The sequence below is a fragment of the Schistocerca gregaria genome, chromosome 4 (assembly GCF_023897955.1).
Source record: "Schistocerca gregaria isolate iqSchGreg1 chromosome 4, iqSchGreg1.2, whole genome shotgun sequence".
Classification (NCBI taxonomy): domain Eukaryota; kingdom Metazoa; phylum Arthropoda; class Insecta; order Orthoptera; family Acrididae; genus Schistocerca; species Schistocerca gregaria.
This window is the reverse complement of record NC_064923.1, coordinates 679113035-679140139: the sequence shown is the minus strand read 5'-3', so window position 1 is coordinate 679140139 and position 27105 is coordinate 679113035. Positions and strand designations below refer to the sequence as shown.

At 40.1% G+C, this 27105-nt stretch overlaps 1 protein-coding gene across 3 annotated transcripts in view; it reads right to left on the bottom strand.

The window, feature by feature from the left end:
• LOC126365905 (glycerol kinase-like) overlaps positions 1-27105 on the bottom strand; it is a 145526-nt gene that overhangs the window by 87342 nt on the left and 31079 nt on the right. For all 3 annotated transcript variants that reach the window (XM_050008627.1, XM_050008625.1, XM_050008626.1), the window contains 2 exons: positions 21945-22047; positions 10238-10348 (listed from right to left, as the gene is read on the bottom strand). In XM_050008627.1, coding sequence (XP_049864584.1) covers positions 10238-10348; positions 21945-22047 — 214 coding nt within the window. The remainder of the gene's footprint in view (positions 1-10237; positions 10349-21944; positions 22048-27105) is intronic.

Sequence of the window (27105 nt, the reverse complement as noted above, 5' to 3'; positions counted from 1 at the left end):
CGCTGGTCACGTAACTGGATCAGGGTGTACTGTAGGTCTATGGTAAAAATGCATAACCCACATTTTGGAGGGAGAAAACTGGAAGCCATGGGAAAGGGCCCACACAGAGACCTATAGAATGGCACCTTGGAGCTGGTGTTCAGTAGTTGCTACCAAGTGGCAACTGTACCAGATGCAAAAATAGTCAACATACAATGCCCAAAAGAAGGTACAAGCCCATGGATAGCAATGAGCTGGAGTGCGCCACTTAACACAGTACCCTGTGGGATAACGTTCTCCTGGGTCTGAGCGATGCTGACTGAAGTGCCAATTCAAATCTGGAAGAGCCGGTTGGATAAAAACTGGAAGTGGGGCACAAAAGCCCCAGTCATGGAGGTTAACTAAAATGTGATGGCACCAAGCCACATCATACGCCGTATGTACGTCAAAGAAGACTGCAACGAGGCATCAGGGGTTAGTAAAGTCTTGTCGGACTGCTGTTTACAATCTGGGTAAATGGACAGTTGTAGATCGTCCTTCCCACAAGCCACACTGATATGGGGATGAATGGTAATTTTCTTTTGAACTGTTAGAGATTCCTAATTTCTTGCTTTACATTACATGGGATCTTGAATCTACTACCACAATATGTAACACCATTCTGAATCCTGAAATTTATCTTTGTCTTGTATTATGACTGTGAATATCTCTGTTTAGCGGAATCTTATTTTCATCATCATCAATAAAAACCATTAAGGAGTAACTGTACTACGAAGTGTAAGAATTCGAAAACCCTTACTAATGCTTCTGCAAGATGTACAGTTATCTTCTTTAAACCATATTGTTACTGCTCACTTCTGCTAAACAAACAATTCATTTACTTTAGGTGCACTGACCCAAAAGATAATTCCATAAAACAACAGGGAATGAAAATACGCAAAATAAGCCAAAACTTGAGACACAGCAAGTCAGAAACTATCCACCTGGTATGTCTTTCTACTCCCACTGATAACCAACTTTTTTCCCTAATTTTGCATTCTAACTAACACTGTAGCACACAAAATATGTGATATGTACAGAAATATTCCAAAATACTATTTATGCAAATTTGTATTTACACTTATTATTCAGATAATTAATAGGAATTTATAATGATTCCAGTAACATAAATGGTTTTTGCTGTATCTTGCTGTTAGTGCATGTAAGTGTGAGTGCACTGAGTGTAGTGTTGCTGCAAGTGTGAACTTAAATCAGCTGCCACTGAATCAGAACAGACCGGCCACCTATGGGAAGTGCACAGACGACAGTCTCCATCGCGCCATCTACCGGAAACTCGCGTCTACATATATGTAGAGCAGCACTGACTCACGCACACTACGTTCTTCTAGCTGGTACTGTTCACATCCCTTGTCCTGTGTATCACTCATGATGCACCTTCTGTATGATTCTTTTGTCTTGTTATGTGTGAAGACATGTGAGGCATATTTCTGTTGCCCCCAGGGGCTCGGCATTTATTTGCTTAGCGAGCCAGGCGTTCCTGACCTGGGGACTGGTAAGATCCTCCAGTCCCCCGTCACCTTAAGGTCTGGGCATGCTTCAGAGACCACCGTGCGGCGCAGCGGAGGAACGTTGTGTCAGCGGAGGAACGTTGTGTCACAGGGAGTGGGGATCTTGGCTTGACTGTGCGGATTGCGAGGATCGAATAAACCTCTATAAAAAAAAAAACTCAATCTCAAGGTGTGCTGTGTGCTGATGAGATGCATGGCTGTTGAGGTGTAACAGTCGTTAGTGGGCAACCTTTGGGGAACCTGCCACACCTCAGTTGAATAAGGCTTACTCAGGCACATGGGGCTCTGTCTGAGTGGACCCTTGTTTCCCTAGCTGCTCGTGGGACCGAGATGAAATCCTCGAAATCTTCTTCTTCTCCTCCCAGCGGGAAGGGTGTACCACTTGGGAGTTCTCATACCCATTCATCAAAAAGAATGAGGGAGACTAATCCTCCTGATAATCATCTTGTTGTCAGTAACGGGGCTCAAGGAGTATGAATCATAATGTCTTTGTAGTAATCTAGAGGAAGGAGGGGACGTTTGAAAAAGTGTCCCACTTTTATATCCATAAAGGCTTAGAAGGGCTGGCTGGTACCCTAAGGTCTACTAAGCAGATGCACAATGGTTCCTTGATTGTTGAGACTAACCAGGCAAAGCAGGTGGAACTCCTTAAGAAGTCACAGAAATTGGGTGAGTATGACATCATTGTTGAGTTGCATTAATCCCTTAACTCCAACAAAGGTGTGGTAGCCTGCCGTGATATTATGGATAAAGATTTTGCTGAACTCAAACAAGAATGGGCACCACAGTGGATCATATATGTGGAGTAAAGGACACGCAAGAACAATGGAGAGACTGAGAAGACTGCCATTCTTCAATTCTCCAACGCTACCTGAACACATCATGGCGGTTTCCTCTAACTTGGGGTTCCGCCCTATGTACCTAACCCTATGTGATGCTTCAAATGCCAGTCCTTTGGCCCTACAATACTGAGTTGCGGAGGCGAAGCAACTTGTGGGATGTGTGGACAGGCAGCCCGTGGAAGCTGGGATGGACTGTCCATCTCCAGCAGTCTCTATTAACTGCTCTGGAAGCCACCCAGTCTGGAGCCAAGCCTGCCCTGTTTTTGCAGAGGAATGCAAAATTCAGTAAATCAAAGTGATTAAGCGGATCCCATATGCAGAAGCCAAAAAGGACTATCAGGTGACGAAACCCCCTCAACGTCCAGTGTTCCCTTATCCACCTCTTGCACCTGTATGTGTCAAAGTAAAGTGAAAGACATAGCGATTCAAACAGCTACAATGGAAGAGACCAGTAATGCTTTCACAGTGCACAGCCCTATGGCAGAGTGTCCCTCAACACCAAGTTTCTTCTGACTGGCACGTCTGACTGATGATGAGGACATCATGGATTTTGATGCCTCCCTATGGCAGAGTGTCCCTCAACACACCACCTTGACACAAAGACAGGGGTAAATCAAGACCACATTGACGAAATGGCTCCCATACTTCAAAGGAATATAAATGGGTACAGGACTCATCTGGCAGAACTGTACAGGACAGACCCTTTTGCCTCTGCCTTCAAGAGACTGTACTTGGAGGTTATCACCTTTATAGAAGTGATGACCTTGCTGGTGACAAGGTAAAAGGTGAGGTTGCAGGTTCGTAAAGGACACTTTTCACTCCTCACCTATTCCCTTAATAACAACACAACAAGCGGTTGCTGTTCGGATAGTGGGCCATGTTGGCATCATAGTGTGCTCTGTGTATGTATCACACCACGAGCCTCTTGATAGTGGGGTCCTCACTCATTATCTTGATGAACTACCCCAACCCTTTCTCCTTTTGGGGGACTTCAATGCACACTATGGAGTTCTAACACCACATGCCCCAAGGGTCGGGTACTTAAGGATATGCTGCACACAAAAGATCTTAAACTGCTGAACATGGGTCAAGCCACACATTTTAGCACCGCTACAGGTTCATCTACAGCCACAGACCTCTCCTTCTGCTTGCCTGCTCTTGGGGACACTGCTCAGTGGCCATTGGACGATGACCTTCATGATAGTGACCATTTCCCAATCTGGATCCATCTGCTTGATGGAGCAGATTCTGAAAGAAAGCCACCGAGATGGTTATTCAAGAAGGCTAACTGGATGCTTTACAGGCAGTTAACTGTTTTCGAGCAATGTGACGGCATCCAGGACTGGGTGGACCACATTACAGCTGTGGTTCACCATGCTGCTGATGCATCCATCCCAAAGTCTGTGGAAGTGCCTAGGAGGCGACCTGTCCCTTGGTGGAATGATGAGTGTCGTCTTGCAATTAGGAATAGGAGGGCAGCAATGCACAGATTTAATCAATGCCCTACAGATAAGAATCCTGAAAACTTTCGAATGGGGCATGCAAAGCGAGGAGAATTATTCAGGAGAGTAATCAGAGGTCTTGGCAAGAGTTCCTGAACTCCATCAATAGGTCCAATCATTTAAAGTATGGGAAGCCATCAGGAGGATCTCAGGGCACAACTCTCAACCGCCAATAGCAGCTGTATGAATACAGCTGCTATGAATCGACAACGAATGTAGCTCAGACAACAGCTGAATCATATAAATCCATTCCAGCCGATTCCAGCCATCCCACCTTGTGTCAGTATTGAGAGGTACAGGAGAAGGTGATCTTGATTTCCGTTTCACCAACATGGAAGATTACAACCAGCCTTTCTCTCTGTAGGAGCTGGTTTCTGCATTGTCAGTTGCTTGTGATACGACTCCTGGAAACGACCTGATAATCTACTGCATGTTACAACAGTTGGACCGACGGTTCTCCTTCAGCTCTTCAGCAAAATTTGGATAACTGGTGACTTTCCCAACTCATGGAAGGAATCTATTTTAATCCCAATTTTCAAACCAGGAAAGGATCGGACAGACCCTGGTAGTTATTGCTGTATTAGCCTGACAAGCTGCAAGGGAAAGACACTGGAGCATATGGTCAATCGGCACCTAGTGTGGGTTCTGGAAACCAGGTCCCTACTCAATCCCTCACAGTGTGGGTTCAGGAGGTATCGCTCCACTCTCGATAACCTGACCCTGCTCGAAGCTGCAATTCAACAAGCTTTTCTTCATAAGCAACACCTTATCGGTGTTGTCTTCAATTTGAAAAAGCCTACAACACTACCTGGAGGCATAATATTTTGTCACAGCTCCATCAATCAGGATTCCGTGGATGTCTACCGACCTTCATACGGTCCTTTCTCTCCGACAGATATTTTAGATACAGGGTTGGGAAGTCTCGTCTGACAATTTTAAGCAGAAGAATAGTGTCCCTGAAGGGAGTGTCTTAAGTGTCATGGGTTTCGCCATCCCAATCAATAGTTTTACAACCACATTGCGACGTCCAGTACTAAGTTCCTTATTTGTAGACAACTTCTCCATCTTCTGTGCATCCTGTCTGTGTCTGTCACATGTGAAATGACTCATTGCAGATCATTAAGATTTTTGTGGCAATGATCCATGGAAAATGGAAAACTAACCAATAACCACAACCACAACAACCACCATGACCACAACCACCGCCCCTTTAATGGCTTTAGGGAAAAGAACTCTTTCTCTATGGCTCATTGTCTCATAAGACTTCATCCTCATCTTTCTCATAATGCAGATGTCATTAAGTAAACTGCTTAATCATGACGAAGATGTTATTTAATTTTATCTTCCAAACTGTTCAGTTGCTGCAATGTTGTTTTCTTCAGAAGTTTCCTTTTCAGTAGCTTATATCCTCTGCCTTTATTTGTGAGGCAACCCCCTGTACTTCAAGTCCAAAGTTCTTAAATATCGACTTCTCATTTGATTTACAAATGTGTTCCACTTCTCATTTGATTTATAAATGTGTTTTGCTTACATTATTTCTTCACAGAGCTGGTCTGCACTAAAATTTCTATGTAGGGGTAAAATGGGGGACTGGTTTGATGCATCCTACCACAAATTCCTCTCCTGTACCAACCTTTCATCTCAGAGCAGCGACTGCAACTTGTGTCCTCAATTGTTTGTGGGATGTATTCCAAACTCTGTCTTCCTCTAAAGTTTTTAGTCTCTACAGCTCCCTCTAGAACCAACAGGAGTTACACCATGATGTCTTGACAAATGTCCTGTTATCTTGCCTCTTCTTATTGCTGGTGTTTTCCACATATTCCTTTTCTCATCAATTCTGCAGAGAACCTCCTCATTCTTTAACTCATCAGACAATGTAATTTTCAATATTCTTCCATAGCAACACCTCTCAAATGCCTCATTTCTTTTCTGTTGCAGTTTTACTACAGTTCACATCTTACTATCACACAATGCAGTGCTCCAAATGTACATTCTCAGAAGTTTGTTCCTCAAATTAAGACCTATGTTTGATACTAGTAGACTACTCATTGCCAGGAACGCCCTTTCTGCAAATGATGCTCTACTTTTCATGTCCTCCTTGCTTCATCCGTCATGTGTTACTTTGCTGCCTACACAGCAGAATTCATTAACTTCATCTACTTCTCATTACTCCTGTCTTTCATCAATTTACTCTCAATTAATATTCTGTACTCATTAGGATGTTCATTCCATTCAACACATCTTGTAATTCTTCTTCACTTTCTCTATCAATAACAATGGCTTTAGGGAATATTATCACTGATATTCGTTCATTTTGAATTTTAATCCCATTCTTGAAACTTTCTTTTATTTCATCACTGCTTCTTCAATGTTTCACCCATCTTTTTCTATATATTACCCCTATTTTTCTCAAACAGTGGAAACTTCACACAGGAATGTGGAGGAATGAGTTGCCATGTTTGGAGGTCATGTGTGAGGTGTGCTTGCTTGTGTGTATGAATGGTGTGTGCCTCCCTGTATCTCTTTTGCTGATGAAGCCTGTGGCCGAAAGCTTTGTGTATGTGTCTTTTAATTGTGCCTGTCTGCAAATGAATTAATCTTCCTTGCGGTAAGTAGCAATCTGTTTTGTCCTACATTGTTGTCCCTATTTTTCTCAGAATTTTGATTACCTTGCAACATTTAATGCTTTTTCCAGGTCAACAAATCCTATGAAAGTGTCTTGATTTTTCTTCAGTCTTGCTTCCATTATCAACTGCAACATCAGAACTGCCTCTCTGGTCCCTTTAACTTTCCTAAAGCCAAACCGATCACCATCCAACAGGTTCTCAATTTTCTGTTCCATTCTTCTGTATATTATTCTTGTCAACAACTTGGTTGCATGAGTTGTTAAGCAGGTTGTGCGATAATCCTTACACTTGTTGGCTCTTGCAGTCTTGGGAATTGTGTGGATGATTATTTGAAAGTCTTGATGGTATATCGGCAGTCTCATACAGCCTACAACCACATGAATAATCGTTTGGTTATCACTTGCTCCAATGATTTTAGGAATCCCAATGCAACATTATCTATCCCTTCTGCCTTACTTGATCTTAAGTCTTCCAAAGCTCTTTTAAATTCTGATTCTAATATTGGATTCCCTATCAACTTCTTTTTCTTCTATCACATCATCAGACAAGCTCTCCACCTAATAAGGGGGTATTCATTGTACTCTTTCCATCTATCCACTCTCTCTTCTGCATTTTATAGTGGAATTCCCAATGCATTCTTAATGTTACTGCAGTTCACTGAAAGTTGTTTTGTCTTTTTGATATGCTGAGTCAGACTTTCCAACAATCATTTCTTTTTTTATTTCCTCACATTTTTCATGTAACCATTTCTTGTTAGCCTCCCTGCACTTCTTATTTATTTCATCCCCAAGTGATTTGCATTTCTGTATTCTTTAATTTTCCTGAACATTTTTGTATTTCCTTCTTTAGTCAATCAACTGAAATATTTCTTCTGTTACCCATGGTTTCAATGCAGTTACCTTCCTTGTACCTACATTTTTCTTTCCGACTTCTGTGATTGTTCTTCTTACAGATGTCCATTTCTCTTCAACTGAACTGCCTACTGATACATTCATTATCACAGTACCTGCAGCCTAAGAGAAACAGCCTCGGAGAGCTCCAAGCATATTTCTTCATTCCTCAGTACATCCGTATCCCACTTCTTTTCATGCTGATTCTTCCTGACTAGTCTCCTAAACTTCAGCCTACTTTTCATCATTACTAATTTGTGATCTGAGTCTATATCTGCTCCTGGGTACGCCTTACAATCCAATATATGATTTCAGAAACGCTACCTGGTCATGAAATCTTCCCATTATCTCCCAGCCATTTTCAAGTATACCTCCTCCTCACATCATTCTCAAACAGAGTTTTCAATATTACTAACTGAAATTGATTACAGAATTCTATTAGTCTTGCTCCTCTCTCAATGTTACTACCAAACCCATACTGTCCCATGATCCTTTCTTCTACTACTTTCCCTATAACTGAATTCCAATCCCCTGAACTGTTATGGGTTATGATACTGCCTTCACTCATCTGACCGGAAATCCTCGTCTTCTTTCCAATCCATTTCATTGACCAGCACTATATTTAGACTGAGCCTTAGCATTTCCCTTTCCAAATTTCTAACTTGCCTACAAAATTCACACTTCGGACATTCCATCCTCCGACTCATAGAACATTATCCTTTCCTTGGTTACTCTACCTTTTCCTCATGGTCATCGCCTCCCCCACCCCCATCCCACTCCACCCCACCCCACCCCCCTCCCACCCCTCTGGACGGACAGTCCCCTTCCAGAGATCCGAATGAGGAACTGGTCTGGGATTTGCTACCAATGGAGAGGTGACCATGACACTTTTCAATTACAGATATGTCACACAGATACATATTATGTCTTCAGTGCAGTGCTTTCCATTGCCCTCTGCATCCACATGCCACTGATCACTGCTTATTCTTCTGCATATTAGTGTCAGTTTCCCAGCCTAAGGCCAAGAGAGTGCCAAGAACTTCTGCCCACTCCTATGCCCTCTTTGACAAAGCCATTAGCAGAATGAGGGTGACTTCAGTGACTTCTTATGCCAGAAGTCTTCAGCCACATGTGAAAAGGCCAAGAGGACAGTTTACGCCCCAGGATCACTGTTGTCACTGGTGGGAGAGGAACAACATCAACGCCCATAGTTTGTAATCTGATGGAATGGGAGGTTCTGCTGCCTCCAAGATCACCGGCATAGCTTTCTTCCAACATTTCTCCTCTTTTTGCAGTCAGGGCTTATAAACTGTGGTGGTAGGAAACTAAGAAGAGGTGGCCATGGAACCCATAAACTGTGACTCCTTCAGCCATTGACTGGTGTTGGGGTGACAGTTTGTACATTTCTGAGGACAATGTTTCTGAAAAAAGGTGTTGTCATAAACAGACACCGAAGGAGGTGGACGCCTCTCTGGCTGGGAACCCCCGAAATTGGTGCATCAGGAACCCCAAGAGGGGAAATTTTCATAGTCTAGTTTACTTGTGCAACACTGGAGAGGGAGTAAATACAAGAAGTACTGCAGATAACCAGACCGCAGTAGAGACGAAAGTCAATATCACTGAGATATTAGGATAGCACATTTGAGGGATCATGAAGGTGGTCGTTTCCACAATTCACAGAGACGGGGTAGCTCAGATAGTGAGTTTTCATGAAGCAGTCAACAAGAGTCTCCAAAACTCAGGTAGTAGGAACACCCGGAATATGTATTCCCATGTATTGGTATTTAAAATGCCACAGCTTCATATCAAAACTGTTAACCATGATTTTGACCATATCAGGAAGGGAATCCTCTAAAAAGCAAGGAGGAATGCTTCAGTGTTGTCACACTTGTTGTCTGGCAGGCCTGAACATACAAAATGTATGCAGTGAATTCCTTGCTTTTCCAAATGTTCGCATTGTTCTTCTCTGTCTGCAGCCTTAAGTTCCTCTCAAAATTAAACCATGTACAATGTTTTGGCTTTTATGGAGTATTACAGTAACAGAGACATCACAGAGTTTTTTTTACAAGATAGTAATTCCTGGGACTGGGTAGAATTCACTGTTTAATTAAGATAGAAAGACTTTGTAATGTACTGTGAGAAGAGATTTCTCATAACAACTCATTTTCGGTATTCTGTTTAGGAAATATTGGCTTAGTAGATACAAGGGACCCTCCATATGTATAGTTGCAAAACTGGGGACTGAGGGGAGTAAAATTCCACAGTTCGTTTGGGTTTGATTTCGTCCTGCAAAATGGCCAAGGAGTGTAAGTTCTTAGGGTTGTAACAATATGATGCATCCTGCTCTGAAAGGAGGGTCTCCCACAGGTGCCATCTAGTCAGGACAATGACCATCTATCTGGCTATAAGATCACTAACCAGAGTACTGGTGCCCTAAACAGACAGGCACCTACTCCTCGGCATGCGCAGGGAGGCAACAGTTTGGACATGAATAGTGTGTTTCCTGTGTAGTCAGTGGGTTACAACCTTACAGTTACCAGATGACCACCAACTGGCTACCATGCTGAGTACTGAGTGACCTTCCCCCAACAGCCCACACGCCTGTACAAATATTTTGAAAAGGTGGAAATCAGACCCAGATGTGGGGATCAAACATGAATTAATCAAAATAGAAAAGCCATAACTGATGCCCTGTGAGCAAGCTGTTGTCAGCACCAAATCTGAAAGGAAGAAGCACTGCAATGTCTTGTGGCCCCCTATTCGCCACACTTGTACTCACAAAACAGTTGTAAGCCCCCCTGGAGGCTATTTCACATTAAATTTTCTTACAGCTGTTCCTGTATTATACAGTAAGAAGCATCCAGTTCCATAAGTGTTCTTGGCTTGACCTTGATGTAAACACATTTGACCAACAAGAGCAGACTGCTGGTCACCGAGGCACTGAAATAAAAAAAAAAAAAAGAAGAAATGTTACACCCCATGTGGAATTATACATTATATCCATTAAAAAAATTAAGTAATGGGTGAACAATACAAGAACACTTATCAGTGTTCTCACACAAAAAAACATACGAGTTTACATAAATTGATTTTGCTTTTCAGTGCATCCTCCTCCCAACACTATCTAGGCAAAGAACATTTTAGTTCCTTTAATTTTTTCAATGTTAAAAATAAAATAAATAACCTCTTAAAATTAAGAATACGTGATTTATATTTTGAACAAATACCTTTCCAATTAGACATCGGAAACTCGAGGTTGGAATAACAACAATATAAGGAAAGGTAAGTTGCTACTGACTGTTACAATGACAGGTCGAGTTGCAGACAGGCACAAAGAAAAGACCTTACATATTACCCATCAGCCAAAGCCTTCATCAGAAAAGGAAACACACACATTTTCATTCAAATAAGTAAGCACACCTCACATACACAACTGCCATCTCCAGCAACTCAGACCAGAATACTGTTGTTGAGTAGAACAAAAGCAGCAATCTGGAGGGGTGGGGAAGGGAAAGAGGAAGGGAAAGGGATAGCAGGGTATGGATGGGAGGGGGGGGAGGGGGAGGAGTGTTGTCTGACGGAGCTTGCAGGGACCAGACTTTCCACAGGCACAGCATCGGGAAGCTGTGGGACAGGGAAGTGGGGAGAGGGAGGGGGGAGGTGGGAGAATGGAGAGTGAAAAAGGAGGAGCAGTGGAGGGTAAAGACGGGTGGGTGCACTGGCAGAGGGCAGTACACAAAGAGGGTGAGGGAATGAGAATAGTGAGGAGGTGATACGACAGAAGGGGTGGAAACTGCTGGGTGGAAGGTGTGGGTACAGTAGGTTACTATAGGTTGAGGCTGTGATAATTCTGGGAGCAGAGAATGTTATGTAAGGATAACTCCCATCTGTGCAGTTCAGAAACGCTGGCAATGCAGATGAGGATCCAGATAGCGCAATTAGTGAAGCAGTCTTCGAAAACAAGATCCTCCTCTCCACCACCAGCTTTTCCGGACTGCGCAGACGGGAGTTATCCTTACAAATATTCTCCACACCCAAAACTAACCCAGTCTCAAACTATGGCAACCTACTGTCCCAACACCCTCCACCCAGCAATTTCCATCTCCTCTGTCCTATCACCTCCCTATTATTGTCCCAGTACTCTCTTTGTGCTGGTTACCATTTAGCTGTACAGAGAAAAAACCAAGCATATACGCCAGGAAAGTAGATATTGCATCTGTCTTAAAAAGAACAATATTCTGCATGTTATAATCCGTACTCATACCAAACTATAGCAACTCATTACTTTGTGCAACTCATAGGACAAAACGTACATACCTTACTTACTTGTATGTAAAGTTTGTCACACAGTTTTGTGTTTACCCCCTACCGCAGTCAGTACAATCTATTCAATTAATTTGGGCACACTTTAAAAGCTATCTGGTGGAAAAGAACAAAACCTTCAAGATAGCAGACACTGAATTGGCTCTGGATGAGCAATAGACAAATCTCCCCTTCAGTTTAGGCAGAGTGCAGCACTCTGAAAAGTTTCAGGCAGAAGACTTTGGTAGGGAGGTGAAGATGGATATAAGCCTTGAACCTATTACCATATATTTACAGTCAGATGGCTAAGACATAGACTCAGGCAGGGATGATGGCGGAATTCCAACGTAGACCTTTGAACAAAGAAAGGTAATAATGGTTCTTAGATTTAAAGGATTATGGCTTAAAAAATGTTTTTGTTTGTCAACAAATCTGCTGCATAAATAGTGTACGAGGAATTCCTAGCCTGTACTGATTGTTAATTTGTATTCTAAGAAGTATATAATTTTCAATGTCTTTCATAAGTGGAAGTAGAAGCTAGTTAGTTCATTGTGAAATTTAAGCTGTTTCCACTGTTTTCTATTCTACAAACAACTTGCAAGAATGCGGCCAGATAAATTTGTCAAAAACTCTGATATTCTGACAGATAACACCATCATTTTCAAGGCATGAATTGGTAAATGTCTTAAAATTACAAGGAGAGTTACCCATTTGGATATCAGTGGTCTTCTACAGTATAAGGCACATATGTCACACAAACAAATGATTCCAGTTTGTGCTTGAAATAATTTCTTTTGTGTATTACATTTTTACTTATTATACGGTCCAAATCACACTAAAATGACAAGTATTGTGATGAGAATTGATAACCTTGTTAGACAACTTCTCTTCACAAAGCTGCATCAGATGTCTCGCCTTATGAGATGACATCAACTGCGGCTGTCGAGTAGTGAAGGCAACTTCACTGACACATCTCTCATGGGTAGGCGACTGACTGAATTTGGTTTTAAAATGTATTATTCTCATCACAGATTTGAATGTGTAATACAGTGTACCATAGGCAAATGACCCTGATTGTTGTTTGGCAACAAGGATTTTGTCCATTCTTTGCATCACATTTACGCAAACTTCATGCCCTCCACACTTCCCTATCACTTTACCTCTGTGTGGAAGCACTCTCCTACATGACAAGAACTATTGTTACAATTGACAAGTACAGTGCACATGACAACACTCTAAAGTCCAACTTACATAATTCCATAGCACTGTCAGTGATGTGAACTACTGTACCATTTTCATACAAAAGCACAAAGATCTTTGCACATGTGAAAATATAAAACTGATGTACCTGATTAATCAAAGTCTTATAACACTCATCAGTAACAGTTTTCTCCTGTCATAGGTGGTCTACATAAACCATACAATGAATTTGTTTGCTATCTTTTGTTAGGTGACAAGGGCAAAGATTTCCAATATCAATGGAACATTTCAGTACTCATACGTTATTTGGATTATGCATAGAGAACTGTTCATCAGTGATGAGTTGTCACAGAAACTCAGTTGATCATGTCAAAACACATCAAGACAGTTCCAAGACTTTTCTTTTCAAATATTGCACTTTTGCTGTTTATTACAGTTAATATGGTTCAATCATGTTTAAAACAAATTTTGTTGTAAATGTTGGTACACTGTGCTGTTGATACAGCTATTGCCTTCAGTGTGACTTTTTTGGAAACATGAATGTATAATATCAAATTCCACCTATCAAAGCACCATTTTCGAAGCTGGCAGTGTTTTTTATTGTACTTAGCAAATAACAACAAAATTTCCAAATCAAGATAAAGCTCTTTCTATATCCCCATTGATGTCAGTCATTGAAAATACTGTGCATATAATCACTGCATAGACAACATGTTTATGTTTATCCTTTTCCTAAACAACACCTACAAACAGTTTGCTTCATAGCATTATAACAGAAAATTTATCAAACTTATGGGTGAATATTATAAAGCCGAATTTCTGAGGTGTCCCAGGAAGTTGGTGCTTCCCATCACAACTTTGTTCTGCTGCATACATTTCTTAAGTCAGCATATTGTTATTAAGTGTTGTTGCTGTTGTTGTTGTTGTTGTTTTTTTAACACAGTCAAAAAAGTTTTAAAATCAGTCTGTGTACATGACAAAGAAATTAGGAAGAAAAGAAAAAAATACAATAAAATAAGTCTTTGCAAAAGCAAATCAAAACAGCAGGTAGTCATTCGGGTTCTTTAATTTAGTGAACTGATTGATTCGTTGGTTTCAAAGACATCAAAACAATTCATGATGAATGCAGATTGGAATGGCTACTGTTAATGAACAGAACTGTAATGAATTACGTAAAATCTTCCTCATTGTAACCTATTTTCGCTATCCTAGACTTTAATCTCATGTATATGGCTACAAGACAACACAAAAGTGGCACTGAAAATATATTTCAGATTTACTAAAAAGCTGGGCATTTTCATATTATAGTGGTATCAGTTTAAAAACATTTTATTAAGAGAATTAGCTCATCATTTAAGGGTTATACTGGTTTTTAAAACTTTATCCCAGTAACAAGAACAAAACACACTTTTTCTGGAAGATAATTCTGCTCTGAAACCAGTCAGATCTTATTCTGGAATTTCTGTTTTTATGTGATAATTTCTGTAAGTGCTTAGATCAGCATACATTGTGTGACGAAAAGTGTCCAGACATCCCCAAAAACATCCATTTTTCATATTAGGTGCATTGTGCTACCACCTACTGCCAGGTACACCATATCAGTGACCTTTGTAGTCATTAGACATCATGAGAGAGCAGAATGGGGCACTCTGCGAAACTCGCAGACTTCGAACGTGGTCAGGTGATTGATTGTCACTTGTGTCATAAGCCTGTACACGAGATTTTCACACTCCTAAACATCCCTATGTCCACTGTTTCCGATGTGATAGTTGAGTGGAAATGTGAAGGGACACATTCAGCACGAAAGCGTACAGGCCGATCTCGTCTGATGACTGACAGAGGCCGCTGACACTTGAAAAGGGTCGTATTGTCTAATAGGCAGACATCTACACAGACCACCACACAGAAATTCCAAACTGCATCAGGATCCACTGCAAGTACTACGACAGTTAGGCAGCAGGAGAGAAAACTTGGATTTCATGGTCAAGTGGCTGTTCATAAGCCACACATCACGTCGTACGTGCCATACGACGCCATGCTTGGTATACGGAGTGTAAACATTGGACGATTGAACACTGAAAAAACATTGTGTGGAGTGACGAATCAAATGTGGCGATCCGATAGCAGGGTGTGGGTATGGCGAATGTCTGGTGAAAATCATCTGCCAGCATGTGTAATGCCTACAGTAAAATTCGGAGGCAGTGGTGTTATGGTGTGATTGTGTTTTTCATGGAGGGAGCTTGCACCGCTTGTTGTTTAGAGTGGCAATATCACAGCACAGGCCTACATTGATGTTTTAAGCACCTTCTTGCTTCCCACTGTTGAAGAGCAATTCGGGGATGGTGATTGCATCTTTCAACACAATCGAGCACCTTTCCATAATGCACAGCATGTGGTGGAGTGGTTACGTGACAATAACATCCCTGTAAAGGACTGGCCTACACAGTGTCCCGACCAGAATCCTATAGAACATCTTTGGGATGTTTTGAAACGCTGATTTCATGCCATGTTTCACCAACCAACATCGATAGCTCTCCTCAGTGCAGCACACTGTGAAGAATGGGCTGTCATTCCCCAAGAAAACTTCCAGCACTGATTGAACATATCCCTACGAGAGTGAAAGCTGTCACCAAGGTTAAGGATGGGCCAAAACCATAGTGAATTCCGGCATTACCGAAGGAGGGCACCATGAAATTGTAAGTCATTTTCAGCCAGGTGTCCGGATACTTTTGATCACATAGTGTATGTATACAGAAATAGGTTTTGCTCTCACAACAAGAGCTGAGAATATAAATGACAGAGAAATCAATTCCTATAATGATCTGCCCCAGGAACGTTTTATAAGGTCTAATAGGAAATGGACAACACTGCAACATTTTGTAATGATGATGATGATTATTATTATTATTATTAGAACATCAAAGCTATCTGGGAAGATATCAAAATGATCAAACAAGACATGTTATGTATCATGGTTCACATATGATATTGTGAAAGTTCTCTGCCTTAAGTTTGCCTAAAATGTTCTTGTTGACTTTTTATGAAACACAACCATGGAAATGCTCATTAATAATTACTTCATTATTTTATCGTCTTATAAACACTATTTTTTTCCCCTAGTCTGATCCATGGGATCTCCTCTTGTAAATATATGAATATGAACCCATGAAATAATTTCTCCACAGCTTGCACAAAGTTTTTGAGGATACCCAATTTCATGGGCAGAGGATGCAGGTACGCATTTTTGTGACCAAGAAGAGGAGTGATACGAGATCAAAGTTTCATTCTGAACACACCATTTACTCTCAGAATATGTTTTTTTCTCCCCTCTTCTGCCCCCCTCGTGTGAAATGCAGCTCAGCTTTGTGTACCAAAGCTACACACTCAGCCAAAATGCATTATTCTGAGATCTTCACATACGTGGTATTCATATTCCTTGTATTGTTTGAGTGTGAGTAATAGTTTAATGTTTTCTAATGTCTCCTCATCGTTAATTACATGACCAATCAGAACAGCAGGAGATTTTTATTATTGTGGAGATTTTTATCATTGTGGAGAAGTCTTGCTTTCATACTACCTACGAAGAGGCATAATTCAACACTGAAATTATGCTCAATAAAGCTCCGTAAAAGATGCAATATCATCACAAAATACCACCCCATCTTCCTTAGAGAAATATTCAGAAAAAACAACTAGTTACCAGAGCTAACTCTCCAACAAAAAGAATTTGTCCTACTTAAAAATATGGTAACATTTACTTTGAATTCGCAAAAAGATAATAAACTTCCACAATTACGAAAACAACCAATCATTTTCAAACACTGCAGACCAAACTTGCAATGCTGAAATGCAATCTGCACCTAACATAACATTACAACACAATAGTATTCTGATTTTTTTAAACAAAGCACATCAGCAATGTTGCCAAACCTTCATTTCCTCGAGGGGGATTTCTGAACTGTCATGTATGAGAGCCTTAAAGTGTTTATTCATCAATTGCATCTGCTGAAAAATTACATTAAGCTGGAGGAGAATAACCCACATTCAGTATTTTCAAGGATTCAAGGATTTTGATAGGTTGAGGACAACATGTCAAAAGAAAACTGAGCACCATAGGCAATAATTGAATTAAGTTTAGAATTTAATCATCATGATTTAGTTAATGTTACTGATTAGTGTAAATGTATCACATATAGAAGAATGATGAAATTAAGTGTGTTCCACTTGTCTCCCAATTTTCTGAAATATTTGTGAACATTGCTGTTTAAGTGACTCTCATAAATAACATGTTACAAAGACCAATTATTTAAACAAAATATCACAGATATCAGTGGAAAATGCACAGAAAACTAATTTTGGTGAAGTAATTTTGGCAGAGCATGTTCTCTCGAGATTAGTTTAGCTGAAGTGGTAGGGACCTCCAGTCTCGCTTGCGAGATGAAGACAGAGCTCACCATCCGCAGCATCATCGACAGGACCGACTGTGGTCCTTTGGCACAGAGCCAAGTGGAGGGTCTGAATCAGAGACTCAGGAGGTTATGTGACCATGTAGGCTGCAGATTCCTGGACTTGTGCCATTGAGTGGTGGGTTTCTGGGTTCTGCTTACTAGATCAGGAGTCCACTACACACACAAAGTGGCTACACGGGTAGCGGAGACTGTGTGGAAGGGAGTGGGCACTTCTTTTAGGTTAGAGGGTCTCAGGAAACTACAGGAATGGTCTCAGTCTACAAGGGTGCAGGGCATACGCAGGAAGGTACAGAGAACAAAAACAGATATTGTAGTAGTAAATTATTGTAGCTGTGTTGGGAAATAACCAGAGCTCCAAGCGTTGATAGAAAGCACTCAAGCCCAAATTGCTGCAGGTACAGAATGCTGGCTGAAGACAAAGATAAGTTCAGCCAATTTTTTTTTTCAAATGACCCAACCATGTTCAAAAAGGACAAATTAAATACAGTAGGTGGTGGAGGGTTTATTGCTGTCAGAAGTAGTTTACTTTGTAGTGAAATTGAAGTAGATAGTTCCTGTGAGTTAATATGGGTAGAGGTTATACTTGATGACCAGAATAAACTAATAATTGGTTCGTTTTACTGACCTCAACTCAGACGATGCAGTTGCTGAACAATTAAAAGAAAACTTGAGTCTCATTTCAAATGGATACCCAAGTTCCACAATTTTTGTTGGTGGTGACTTCAATCTGCCCTTAATATGTTGTGAAAAATACATGTTAGCTGGCGATAGGCACAAAACATCATCCAAAATTTTACCGAATGCTTTCTCAGAAAATTATTTCAAACAATTAATTCAGGAGCCCACTCGAAGTACAATTGGTTGCGAAAACGTACTTGTTCTGTTAGCAATAAATAATCCTGAACAAATACAGAGCATCATGACAGATATAGGAATTAGTGAACACAAGGCAGTTGTAGTGAGACTGAACACCATAACAACAAAACCCACCAAAAATAAAGTACATCTATTTAAAAAAGCAGATACAAATCAATAGACACCTATCTAAGAGACAGTCTCTACTACTTCCAATCTGACTATGTAAGAACAGACTACACAGGGTTTGAATTCAAAAAAACTGTATTAATGACAATTGAGAGATTTATACCACATAAATTAATAAGCAATGGTGCTGATCCTCCCCCTCATACACTAATGCAGAGGCAACGAGAAAAGCATGCCTAATTTAAAAGAATGCAAAATCCACAAGATTGGTGAAATTTTCCAGAAACTCAAAGTTTAGTGCAAACTTCAATGCAAGATGCTTTTAACAGTTTCCACATGAAACTCTGTCTCGAAATCTGGCAGAAAACTCATTGAGATTCTGGTCACATGTAAAGTACACCAACGGCAAGACGCAATCAATACCATCACTGCACAATAACAATGGTCATGTCACTGTTGACTATGCCACTAAGGCAGAGTTACTAAACACGGTTTTCCAAAACTCGTTCAGTAAAGAGGACAAAGTAAATATTCCAGAATTTGAATCTAGAACAACTGCCAACATGAGTAACTTAGAAGTAGATATCCCCAATATAGTGAAGCAGCTTAAATCAGTTAATAAAGGAAAGGCTTCTGATCCAGATTGCATACCAGTCAGGTTCCTTTCAGAGTATGCTGATACAATAGTGTCATATCTAACAATGACATACAACCGCTCTCTCATCGAAAGATCTGTACCTAAAGACTGCAATGTTGCACAAGTTATGCCAACACCAAAGAAAAATGAACAACAGGAGTAATCCAATTAATTACAGACCCATATCACTAACATCGAATTGCAGTAGAGTTTTGGAACATATTCTGTGTTCGAACACACTGAATTACCTCAAGAAAACAATTTATTGACTAATAGTCAGCACAGATTCAGGAAAAATTGTTCTTGTGAAACACAACTAGCTATCTACTCTCACAAAGCAATGAGTGCTATCGACTGGGGTTGCCAACTGATTCCGTATTTTTAGATTTCCAGAAGGCTTTCAACATCGTTGTTCACAAGCTTCTTTTGTTAAAATGACATGCCTATGGACTATTGCCTCAGTTCTGGACTGGATTCGCGAGTTCCTGTCAGGTAGGTCACAGTTAATAGTAATTGACGGAAGTCATCTGGCATTCCCCAAGGAAGTGTTATAGGCCTTCTGCTGTTCCTGATCTGCATAAACAACATAGGAGACAATCTGAGTAGCTGTCTTAGATTGTTTGTAGATGATGCTGTGATTTGCCGTCTTGATAAAAACCAACTACAAAATTATTTAGACAAGATACCGTATTTACTCGAATCCAATCCGCACTTTTTTTCCAGTTTTTGTAATCCACAAAACAGCCTGCGGCTTAGAATCGAGTGCAAAGTACGTGGAAGTTCTGAAATATATGTAGCACTACACAGGCATGCTTTGCAGGCACAAAGATAGATACTGGCGCCAAAACCTCTGCGTCAGTCAATAAATTAAAAAAAAAAAAAGTGGAAGATGAGCTGTTTTCTCTGCCTCAATTTTCAATCACTGCATTTTCATGCATTATCCAACGAAGTAAATACAAATTCCGTATTGTTAATCTTCGAATGTAGCAGCATTTCAATGTACTACAAAATCCGACTGGAAAGGCTGTTTGCGATGTTTGTCAATATGGCCAACTCTACGTTCTGAATTTTTTCCTACCTATGAGAAGAGATGGTTGCAAATATGAACTTTTATTAATTGTGAATCACACGCAGTATTCTCTTCACTATAAATATAATATGAATATAAACATTTTGCCATGTATTCTTTCGTGTTTGCTGCTATCTCATTTAAATCCTGTCTGCCTAATAAACTACGAAACTAGAGTGAGACAACAGCAAATGCGAAAGAATATATATATCATGTCATGTTTATATTCGTATTATTCTTATGCCTAGTAGTGATACAGTCAGAAATGAAGCACCGCAATTGACTAGATTTTTAAATCTAGGATGACTCTTATTTCTGTGCAGAATGTAATGTACTAAAGAGGCGTCTGCAAAGATTTTCAAACGGAGAAAAATTTTTGCTAAACTCTCGTTCTGAACGTCATCTATCATACGCAGTCTATTATTTGGTTCTTGTTGATCATTGTCAAAGAAAGCAGCAGTGTAAGTAACAACAAATAGCAGTCTCTTGTCATTGTTTCACTAATGAGACGATTCCCCTCTCCCTCTCTCTCTAGCATTTACAAAAGCAAGCCATGCCGCGAATGGTGACAGGCTGTAAACACTCATTATCAGAACGTGACGAACAGTGCATGACACAGTACAGTAATGTATCTTCAGCTTAGAGTGACGTAAACACCTATAACAAAGAAAATGGCACTTATCAGATCAAAGAAAAATAAACAATCAATTCAAACAAGACGAAGCACATGAAAAAGGAAGGGTACCCATATAAATACGGATGGAGCGCCTGGCGCATAGCAAAGGCTACCTGGTAAAGCTTAACTGCTAAGCTTACGACTCAAACCAAACTACTGTAGCTATATAGTCATTCATTCGGCCTAAATTGTGTCTCATGTTACAATGGACAAACTTTGTTTCAATTTGGAGGTGCGGCCTAAAACTTTTCTCTCCCCTGGAATTTCGAGTCTCAAACTTAGATTCGAGAAATTTTTTTTTCCTTGATTTCAAGTCTCATTTTTCAGATGCAGCTTAGATTCGAGTGCGGCTTAGATTCGAGTAAACACGGTATCTGTACGGTGCAAATCATGGCAATTGACTCTAAATAAAGAAAAGTGTGAAGTTATCCTCATGAGTACTAAAAGACTTCTGCTAACTTCTGGTTACACAATAACTCACACAACAAATCTAAAGGCTGTAAATTCAACTAAATACTTACGGATTACTACAAATAACTTCAGTTGGAATCTTCACAAAGATAACATTGTGGATAAAGCTACCCAACGGCTGCAGTTTATTGCTAGAACACTTAGGAAATGCAACAGGTTGACTAGAGAGACTGCGTACACCACACTTTTCCGCCCTCTTCTGGATTATTGGTGTATAGTGTGAAATCCACATCAGATGAGACTGACGGAGGACATCAAAAAAGTTCACAGAAGGGGAGATCGTTTTGTATTATTGCGGAATAGGAGAGAGAGTTCAACGGACATGACGTGTGAATTAGGGTGGCAGTCATTTAAAAAAAGGCTGTTGCAGCAGAATCTTCTCCTGAAATTTCAATCACCAACCTTCTCCTCTGAATACAAACATATTCAGTTGGTTCCCAAATTCATAGCAAGAAATGATGATCGTGACAAAATAACAGAAACTGGAGCTCACACAGAAAGATTTAAGTGCTAATTTTTCCTGGACGCTGTTAGTTTAGATTAGATTCAGTTTTCATTCCAGAGACCCAAAAGAACTGTAGAGAAGTAGCTTGAAGGTGGTTCGACAAACCCTCTGTCATGCACTTAATTGTGAACTGCAGAGTAATCATGCAGTTGTAGATGTAGAAGATAAATACAGTCACTCAAAAATTTAAGAAACATTCATGGAGACATTTAAACCAACCTACCCCTGAAATAGGCACTCCTTCCAAAGGGGTAGCAGCAACGTATCCATAAATTTCTGAAGAACTTCTGATTTCAGGCAAGATTTCTTTTGGTATACCAAAAAATCTGAAACAAAAGATAACAACAAGTTTATTACACTAAAATGGACTAAAATTGCACTTAAAATTATAAGACAAATAAGCTCACATGCAGAAATTAGCACAATGCTGGCAAAGATATCTTAATGAGACTACATCAAAAAAAAAAAGGAACCAGGTTACTATCAGAGGTACCAGTTAAGAATCAGAATTTTAGGTCTTCTGTCAAACAGTTCCTTTCTCCCTCACAGGTCCGCAACACCTCACCAAATGTGATACGTTTAACAGCAGGTTGTGTAGCTTGGATTGCCTACATGAAGGTTCAAAGTGCCAACATCTTATACATGTTTTCTGTTAAAGAGAAAGTGACAGAGATAATTAGCAAGTTCTTATAAGTTACAAATACAAGCTCCTACAAGTTCAGGTATTCTATCGGAGATTTAGATGGTGGTAAAAGCACTCAGATCTACAGTTAGCTATGCTGTAGTGAAGTTGAAATGTCAAGAAACCATTAAACTTAATTACTGTTTAGTATGACTCAGAAATTAACTGATAGTGCCATCAAACTCTTCGACATAGTTTATGAACAAGCTGTCACACATCCTTTTCATTAACTTTAGAGGATTTCAAATGCAATATAGATACAGACTGAAGATTGACTGAATAATCTGCCACAAGTGAGAGGGTACAATTTTCAAGGCCATGCTAACGCCCCTAAAGCACCAGTCATGATGATAAACAGAAGAGGCATGTAATTACAAACATGGTTTTATTTAAAGGTGTTCCTGGAACATGGCTGTCAGTTAAAAAATAAACTTGCTATAATATTTCAGCAACTGGTATCAGCTCAGAGAAAGTTAGAAGCAGCATTTTCCCTGAAGATAGTGGTCGAATGAACTGCTGAAATATCACATCATGTTGACTTTGTGGTAGACGTGCATGTGTGGAACTAGCAGATGTATAAGGAATGATATTTAATTGAGAACATTATATAAACAGTGAAATTCTATGGAAATAGATATTTGGGGCTGTATTTCCTTATTTTGATTCAGACTATTTGTTTTTGTCAATTAGAAAATGAACACAGATGTTTGTAAAAACATGCAACATGTTTTTAGCTTTGTGGCAACAATTTGGAATCTGACTTCTCCATATCAGTATTATAATGCTCCTACCCATTCTACCCACAAAGTAAAGGTCACTGAATCAGTGTCTGAAGAGTATCTGCTGGACTGACTGTCTCCATGAATCTCACTGCGCATCTTTTGGGATATGAACGAGTATAGAGGTTGCGACCCAAAAATCCAGTGAGAACTATTCACTCAAATCAGAAATCTGACACTAAGTGTATCACAACTCAATGGAATCCTAAGGATTAAACACTGTAATAGTGGCAAAAGGAGGTCTTTTTATCAGTTATATGGATGTCCTCTTGTGAATGAACTAAACTGGGTTAATAGCTGGAGGTGTTTGGCTATGTATTGAATGTCTTTTATTCTTCGTGCCACCATTTGTCTGCTATGGCTCAAGCAGTATCCAGTTCCTTTCATTTGAATTCCTCACAATTCTTTTCTTATACTAATGACCTTGAGATCAAACAAGTCTTTTGCAGAAGTTGAAAGACCAATACAAATCTTTTACAACTGCTCTAAAGCACAGTATAATGAGACCCATCTGAAGGGGCAACAGATGTGCGGCATCAGTATTCCAAAGAGGAAGTTTAGCACTTTATGGACTAGCTGGGAAAAAGAAAAAGAAATCAATAAAATGAAGGCACAGGAGAGCAGTTCATTGCTAAAGGTGAGCACAGAAATAACACATGAGTACCGTATCTGCAAAAGAAAGTACACTACTGGCCATTAAAATTGATACACCAAGAAGAAATGCAGATGATAAACTGGTATTCAGTGGACAAATATATTGAACTGACATGTGATTACATTTTGACACAATTTGGATGCATAGATCCTAAGAAACCAGTACCCAGAACAACCACCTCTGACCGTAATAACGGCCTTGATACGCCTGGGCATTGAGTCAAACAGAGCTTGAATGGTGTGTACAGGTACAGCTGCCCATGCAGCTTCAACACGATACCACAGTTCATCAAGAGTAGTGACTGATGTATTGTGACGAGCCAGTTGCTCAGCCAGCATTGACCAGACATTTTCAATTGGTGAGAGATCTGGAGAATGAGCTGGCCATGGCAGCAGTCGAACATTTTCTGTATCCAGAAAGGCCATAGAGGACCTGCAACATGCGGTCGTGCATTATCCTATTGAAATGTAGGGTTTCACAGCGATCGTATGAAGGGTAGATCCACGGGTCGTAACACATCTGAAATGTAACATCCACTGTTCAAAAGTGCTGTCAATGCGAACAAGAGGTGACTAAGACGTCTCACCATCGGCACCCCATACTGTCACGCCGGATGATACGCCAGTATAGCGATGACGAATACATGCTTCCAATGTGCGTGCACCACGATGTGCATGTCACTGCATCTTCTTCCTGTCGGTTAAATTTCGCATCTGTAGCAAGTCATCTTCATGGTGTAGCAATTTTAATGGCCAGTAGTGTATGTTAAAGCATGAATAGAGCTATACGACATGTGAAGACTGTTGCAATAATTCTCCTAAAAAAACTATACCCCCTCTTTTCATATTGCAATAATCCTCTGAGGATTATTATGTTAAATACATTTTTATTTTATGTCCTACAAAAACAAGAATAGGAACAGTAAATTTCTTTTCTCAGGATAAAGAAAAAATGAGCAAATTTTTGAAGAGTAGGAACAATCATTCAACGTCCTCAATCATGAGTGTCATTAGGCACAGTAACATTTATTATTGGCAAAAATGAAATAAACCTGAAAACTCATGAGAGATTTCAGTATTTTTTTAACTGTGTGTATCTGTTATTTTTGTTTTGGAAGCACATTAGTAAGCAATGTTCCTATCTTAAATATAGTCAGCTTATCCTGTAACACATTTCATATTGCACGGAACTGAGCCGTAAATTTCGCATACAAAAACTAGGACCAGATACAAGCTAATTTAGGACAAGAACTGCATGCAAACAAGGTAACTGCATGCAAAACAGACTTCTCAAGTTTACCACTGGAAAATAATGTGAAAGTTCCATCATAATTTCTTGGAAACAGCTCTTCGACATATTCATGTGGCTTTAGTAGTGTCTTGCAGCAGTAACTACCAAACCCACAAACACTTTCCTTTGTGTTGCTTTCCATCTTGTGTATGCAAGAACCCCTGAGATTAAATAGTATGGGGACTGAGGCTGCAATACATCCATATGATCACTGAACAACATAGGAATGTATTCACTAAACAAGGCTTTCAAAATTAATCCGTAGCCATCACTCTAGAAAACAGAAATATTAACTGTAGAGATAAGCAGCTGTGCAGTAGCTTCTATCAACAAACGACAAACTTCTCTCACAATGATCCACCACCTTCCATAATAAATCAGTTAAGACTGTAGTAGAAGATTTTTTACAGTCAGTTTCGCATTTCTGTGAGTGTTGGGGAGGGGGGCAGGTCACTGATCATATAATAATGAAAATGGATTAACACTGCCACAGACACAATCGATGGTACACATGTCCAATACATTTCAGGTCACAGTAATTGTTCTACCTCAGATTATGAAATTTATGGAAGACTCATCTCCAGAAAGGACAGCTGGACTTGATGGTGGCCATGAATAACACAATCGCTATTACCAAACCTGAACCAGAATCATATGACAATTTCATTAAGCCATCAAAAATGTTCCCAAAAATTTCCACTAAGATTGCAGGTATGCTTGTGGCTGAAGGTTAACATAAGAGACTAATTATTTACACACAGGTTTTTCTGTCTTTTCAAAGCAAATCATTTTGGTGAAGCATTACCATGACTGGAGGAATCTACTGTTTGCCATAAACATAAAGGTGAACAAACTTAGGAAAGAAATGCTCATGAGCCACAGCAGTCAAAAAACTTGGAGAGTAGAAAACTGTCACAATATCATTGTAATGAAATGACCAGTGCACATTAATGTCACACCAACAGAATTGTCCACTGGCTTCCTTCAAACGGTCCACCAGAGTAAAACATTTACAGCAGGAACAAACCGAAATAAAGAAGAGATGGAGGTTCACTATGAAGAAATTAGAATAAGCTACATGCTGGTGCAAGAACCTTGGGAGCCAGCTCACATAATGCATTGCTGGAGATATTACACCAGGCAGCTTACTGTATACCTGCTGGATGTTCCAGAACAGGGTTCCTAACCCGTGGCCCACGAGTCACACGCAGCCCACAGCAAGTATCAATGTGGCCCAAGAAGTGAGCATCTATCACAAGATCAAAAATCCACAAAATTCTGTTTATATTAAGTTATGATATTAATATTTTCATATGAAATTCACATGATTGAAGTGGTGCAACAACAGCTGATGATGATGTTGCAGCTGGATGCAAGAAATTGCAACTGCCACCAACTGGCATAAACAACTAAGGATTCCTAGATCTATTGTGGTATGGTCCAAAAACATACATTTACTCCCTGTGGATCTGATGTGGAACAGTGTGGTCATATCCTCCTCTCTCTGCAGGTGGGAACAGCAGAGTGCAGAGGGTCCAACGAGAATAGCCATGAAGCAGCTCAGCCAGACAACAGCTTTGATGAGTGTTGCTCTGTATATGTTGCTAGAAATCTTCAATATGAGGGAAAGATAGGCTGCTACTCATTGTAAAGATGATTTGACATTCCTGACCCCCCACCCCCCTCCCTCCCTGATGATTCAGCACCCTTTTATAAGGACACTGTGGGACTCCAATCCCATTGAACATGATTTGACCCCATTAAGCGTAGCATAATGGCAAATTTTGCTCCAATATATAGGGTGGAACAACCAGTGCCCATTCAAAACCTTTTGGCGAAATTTGAATGATGTGATAATGGAGGAGAGGGAGGAGGAAAGTGATGTTGACGCACACATGAATTAAATGCTGCAAAGGGTATCTCTAATAAGCCCCCCTCCCCAGCCCCCCCCCTCCCCGCCTCGTATTGCAGCACCCTC